The sequence below is a fragment of the Lontra canadensis genome, unplaced genomic scaffold (assembly GCF_010015895.1).
Source record: "Lontra canadensis isolate GAN:19392208 unplaced genomic scaffold, GSC_riverotter_1.0 scaffold1, whole genome shotgun sequence".
NCBI lineage: Eukaryota > Metazoa > Chordata > Mammalia > Carnivora > Mustelidae > Lontra > Lontra canadensis.
The window spans coordinates 116,571,024-116,577,023 of record NW_022630995.1 but is presented as its reverse complement, the minus strand read 5'-3'; the positions used below and the strand labels follow the sequence as shown (position 1 = coordinate 116,577,023).

Genomic DNA, 6,000 nt, shown 5'->3' with positions numbered 1-6,000 from the left:
TGCACCCGAACGGAACGTGGGCGCCCGCACCCGCGCCCCTGCTCCACTTGGGACGCGAGCCCGGGAGCCGCTAGCCCACCGCGCGGTCCTCAGGGGCGGCTTCCTCGCACCTCCCGCTGCAGCGCGCCCCAGCGGCTGGGCGAGGCGAGGCGAGGCGAGGCGGAGGCGGGCCGAGGGGGCGGGCGAGGGACGCGGGCCGAGGGGGCGGGCGAGGGACGCGGGACTGCGGGGAGTCGGGGGCGGGGAGCAGGCGGCGGCCGGCCCCGGGAAGAAAAGAACATGGCTCCTGTGGCGGGCTGCGCCGACTGCGGCGCGGGGCGAAGGCGCGCCGGACGCCAGTGACCGCGATGGTGAACTCGAGCCGCGTGCAGCCGCAGCAGCCCGGGGACCCGAAGCGGCCGCCCGCATCCCGAGCTGCAGGCCCCGGCCGGCTGATGGCGGGCGGCGCGGCCGTGGGTGCCGGCCTCGCGGCTCCGGGCGGCCTCCGCGAACAGAGGGGCCTGGAGATCGAGATGGAGCGTATCCGGCAGGCGGCCGCGCGGGACCCCCCGGCCGGAGCCTCAGCCTCCCCCTCTCCTCCGCTCTCGTCGTGCTCACGGCAGGCGTGGAGCCGTGACAACCCGGGCTTCGAGGCCGAGGAGGAAGAGGAGGAAGAGGAGGTGGAAGGAGAGGAAGGAGGAATGGTGGTGGAGATGGACGTGGAGTGGCGCCCGGGCAGCCGGAGGTCGGCCGCCTCCTCCGCCGTGAGCTCCGTGGGCGCCCGGGGCCGGGGACTGGGGGGTTACCACGACCCTGGCCACCCGAGCGGGAGGCGCCGTAGGCGAGAGGACCAGGGCCCGCCGAGTCCCAGCCCAGCCGGCGGCGGGGACCCGCTGCATCGTCACCTCCCCCTGGACGGGCAGCCGCCCCGAGTGGCCTGGGCCGAGAGGCTGGTTCGCGGGCTGCGAGGTAAGAGCGCGACCGGCAGCGGCTGATGCACAAACCGGAGCCGCAGGCGCCGGCCAGAGCCATCGCCCGCTGTGGGCAGCTTCCCAGGGCTCCACCTCGCATCGCCCTGGCGTCCCCGCGTCCCTACCTCTGCTACTTGCGCTCTACTTCCGGTACCCGTGGCGGAATTCCACTGCGCCCTTGTTTGTGCAAATTTATGGGATACCTCCTTCTAACAGAAGAACATGGGTCAGCATATTTTTACCTCTGCATATCAGTGAAAGCCGTATTAAAATGAAAGGGTGTCTCTGAAGATATTTTTTTTCTTGTAGGGGAAAAAAGGAATAATATTCTAATACAACTCAAGGTGGTTGCACCTGTATATCGGGTCTTCCGCTGGTCTGGATGCCCTCTTACCCCGCATTCCATTCTGCAAAGGGTATCTGTACTGTTATCCAAGTTGTGGGAGAAGTGTCAGTGACTTGTCACGGATGTTGTTTTGGTGATGTGTGTCGTTCTTTTGGGGAGAGTGAGCTGTTTAGAACACCACAAATAGAATAAAATAATGTCTTTGAAAACAGTTATTTAGCCATTTCTAATCTAATCTAAATCTAATCTAATCTAAAGCAATTGCAAAGAAAAAGTAACATTGTTTAAACACTCCGTAGTGTGTTTTTAAATAGCTAACTTAACGTTCTTTGAAATTCCAACAAAACAGTGAAGTCACCAGATACCAGCTGTGTGTACATGTGTCAGAGTTCAGTGCACCCAACTTTCCAAAGGCAGGAAAGGAATTTTCAAATTTGCCAGTGCCTATTTAAAGGACACAGATTTTCCAGGAGCAGAGATGATCTTGTGTTGCAAGGTTTTGTCAGAGACATCCTTGGAAAAGAGTTGCATTTGCTCTCACATTCAAATTATTTTAATCTCCACTTTTAAGAGTTTCCATTCTCAGTTCTTTTGAAAAATTCCCTTCCCTACTCTTCCCTGTCAGTTTTGCAAATCTTGTATTAAAAAAAATCCAGGTGTTTTTATAGCACTGTGATTAAGACCAAGTCAGCCGTACACCCAAATTCCAGTTCTACCACACATTGGCCCTATGACCTTGAGCAAATTGCTTAATCTCTCTGATCCCCAATTTTTGCTTTTCTTAAAAAGAGAGAATCATGATACTTTGTTCCTGAGTGGGAAGAATTAAATGAGATGAAACGTGAAATGCATAGCATGTCTGACATGTGAGTGCTTCATAATTATAAATTAAATGATAAATTTTTAATAGTGTATACTTTTGTATTTCTTTTATATAAGTGTTTATGCTGTAAATTTGATTCATGGCATGGTGGAGAACAAAAGGTTCTTTTTGAACAACCTATGTGAATAAGTTAGTAAAAAACCCTTATGCTTTTTAAGGTTCAAAATTATGCAACCAAATTATTATTTTACGTTGTTTTAAATGTGCTTTAAAAAATATTCACTGCAGTAAGAGAAGTTTTTTACAAGTTAGTGAATAAGTATAATAATCCTTTAACCTTTTTTGAATAAATTCAATAATGGAATGTAATGAAATGAAATCTGTATCTTTATATGAGTTTATAAGTGTAGTTCTTCAAAAATTTTTTTTTTTTTCAAAAAATTTACAGCATATAAGCTTATAGTGAACTTCTAGTTGAACCTTATCAATGCTCTAATTAGTAGGGGAAGACACAGGAAAATGTTAATCTTAGAAAATATTAGAATAGATTTTATTTTATTAAATATATTAAAAATTAAACATATACTTATCGCTTATTAAATAAGTGACATTCATTGAATAATTAGCACCTACTATGAAATTAGCACTGTAGTACTGTACTAGGTGCTCCGCCCACCACCAAAAAACAAACAAACAAACAAACAAAAAAACTAAAACACCATCACCATTTTCCTATGGACAGAAACCAAGTAAAGTAAAATAAATAACCATCAATGAGTTGTGATTTTTTTTTCCCTCATGGGATACCAATGACAAAAATCTTACATGCATTGTATAAGTAGTACCCTAGGATTAGAACAGAAAGTAACTTGCAATTACTCAAGATTACTCAAGCTTGGAGTGGTCAGGAGCTTCCCTGGAGGTCTCCTGCCTTCCTCCTTGACTTTATACAACTCACTTATTTCCTGGGCCTCCGTTCCTCATAACCTCATCTCCAAAGTCTTTTCTGGCTTCAGCATGCTCTGTGATGTTCTTTAATGACATGAATCCGAGATAGACAACAAAGGGTCCTTTTTGCTTTTGGTATAATAATTCGATCTATCTTCTTAGCAGGAGTAAGATGGTAAAGAAGATATGTTTGAGGCAGGGTTGTGGGAAACACTATGTCCAACCAAGGAACTGAGATTTTATCCCTAAATATTAGGAAGCAGTTGCAAGTTGTTAACAAGACCAGAAACATGCAGAAAGAGAGGATATCAGTAAGCAGTGTGCTATGCAGAAAAGCTTGCGCAGGGATGCAGAGAGGCAGGAAGACCATGTAGGCAGGCAGTGAAGAAGTAGTAAAGGTCTGGACCAAAGAAAGTGAAGGATGGCTAAAGGATGTAAAGACTGCCCCCAAACTTAAAAGATAGCCCCAGTAATCTTATTTACTTTTTCCTTAGTACCCTCTAATGAGTGCAAAAATAAAATTTGACACTTTACATGAGTAATCAAATTATCTGAATTTCCAGAATTGAATATGTTCTATGGATGTATCAACTTGGTAAAGTCATCTCCTGTTATTTTAAATGTCTGTGCTTGGGGTTTTGTTTTCCTGGAAGAATCCTCAAGTATCAGCTGAATTGGTAGGGTGGGTAAGCTGCTATAACAAATAGATAACCTCCTCTCCTAGTCACTATGTTGTATCATCACTGCCCATTTCCAGAACTTTTTCATCATGTCAAACAGAAGCTCTACCCATTACCACATTGCCCTGCTCCTGGCAACCTCTATTCTACTTTCCGTCTCTGAATTTTTCTAATCTAGGTACATCGTATTAGTCGAATCATACAGTATTTGTTCTTTACCATCTGGCTTATTTCACTTAGCATAATTTTTCAAGCTTTATCCATCAACCGTTGATGAACACATGGGTTCTTTCCACCCTTTGGCTCTTGTAAGTTTCCCTTTGTTTTAAACCCAAACCTCACTCCATCACTTCTTCCTTTTTTTTTTTTATTTGCACTATAATTTTGAACAAACAAGATTTTGTATTTCTGTAGCTGTGGGGATTTTTTTGAGGGAGTGTTGCTACCGTGGGGTATGTGGTAAGGTTATGCTAGTAACAGAATTTGTTTAGTCAATAAACATTTGTGAGAGTTTCCTTTGTGGTGGATACTGGGAATACAAAGATCAATAAGACAAGGTCCCAGCTTTCAAGAAGCTCAGCTTAGTAGGGGAAACAGGTGTAAGTAAATAATTGCAATGCGGGATCCCAGGGTTGGGAGGGACCCAAAGAAGAGAGGACCAACTCTATGGGAGGAGGTCAGAGGAAATGAAACTTGAGTTAACATCTTGAAGGATGAGGGGGGAATTTAAGGAGGGAAAAGTAGTAGAAGTAAGATGAGGCAAACCTTGAGCTTATTGGTAAGTTTTTCCCTCTAAAAAGTTAGAGCTTATAGAGACTTCAGGAAGAGGGCTGATAAGGGTCACATGTCCATCTGAAGATGATTCTAGCAAGAATGTGGAGAATGGAGTGAAGTGCATAGTGCTGGCGAGTGGGAGGATAGGTCAGGAGAGGGCTAACCAAGAGGCAGGGGCTAACAACGACTGCAGCCAAGGTGTGTGGGCTGGGATAGAGGGAAGCTGGACTGGAGACAGACGGAGGCCGTCAGAATTGTGGACCAGCTCCACCTGAGGGTTAAGAAAAGGGCCTCTGCTCAGATGAAACCCGTGTTTCCGGCTTGGTACCATTAACCCATAAGGGCAAGTAGGTTTCTAGACAAAGAAAGAAAAACTCTCAGCGTGGGGCATGCGAGTACAAGCTGTCTGTGGAATATGCAGGTAGAACGGGCTGTTAGCTGTGGCATCTGCCTGTCTGTACCTCAGGAGAGGACCGACTGAGAATTGAAGATTCGGGAGTCAATAACATATAAGGTAGCAACCGAATATTCTATATTAAATGGGCCAATAGTAGGGAAAATTTGGTCACTTCCCTTTTTATAAAGTTGGGCCTGCAGTTCAAATAAATACTTGGAAAGACTGTGTTTGTCTTCCTCAACAAGGCCCCCATGTGTCTGGGCACAAAAAACCAGACTCCTTTCATGATAGAAATGCAGTGAGAATTTGGTTAGGCTGTTCACAGTGAAATCGAGGTTTGTTCGGATTTGGGTGTTTACACTGTTCTGAAATTTAGGCCAACCAGGTGTCAGAAAGAAGTAGGATATTTTTCAGAGTTGTGCCTGTTTCTGGAGACATAGGCCTCTTTCAAGTACTTTATGCAATTTACACATAATATTTCTAATTCCCAGAGCAACCCCACAAGGAGATACTTTTATCCCATCTTCAGCTGAGGAAATGGAGGCTTATGATGTTCGATAAGGTCCCCCAGTTCATACGTGACTGATCCCTCAGTTGAACGCAACTGACGCCGAAATTCCACATTGCACCCTGTCGTGATCAATGAGTCATGGGGCTTTAGTGTCCATCAGAAGGGACAGGGTTAGTATGAGGCAAAGGATCCACACAGAATCTTTTAACCGTGGAACTGAAATATTCAAGATGAAATCATACGATAGCTGGAATTAGTTTCAAAATTGGGAAGAAGCAAGTGAGGGTTTCGATGAATGCAGGTGTTCAGTTGATAATTGTTGAAGCGGAGTGAGAGATACATAGGACATCATTATATCATTCTGAGATATTTGTTGTGTATTGCAGAAATAACACTTTGGGAAGTAGGTGAATAAGACAGTTGCAAAAATGGCGTTTTTTCCGCAATTTATGTTTGAGACATCTTTCGTGTTTTGAATGATCTATCTCAGAGTTCCCCTGTGTTCATATGCATAAGTACCACTGCCTAGGGGAATACACACTGTTGAGATGACGTACTCCAACTTTGGGCT

The 6,000-nt window shown here is 45.4% G+C and overlaps 1 protein-coding gene across 1 annotated transcript in view; it reads left to right on the top strand.

Moving 5' to 3' along the window:
- The first annotated feature begins 256 nt into the window (after window positions 1–256).
- Window positions 257–6,000, top strand: part of PKD2 (polycystin 2, transient receptor potential cation channel) — a 61,059-nt gene continuing 55,315 nt past the window's right edge. The window contains exon 1 of the mRNA XM_032861940.1: window positions 257–948. Within this exon, the coding sequence (XP_032717831.1) occupies window positions 348–948 (601 nt within the window). The 5' untranslated portion in view covers window positions 257–347. The remainder of the gene's footprint in view (window positions 949–6,000) is intronic.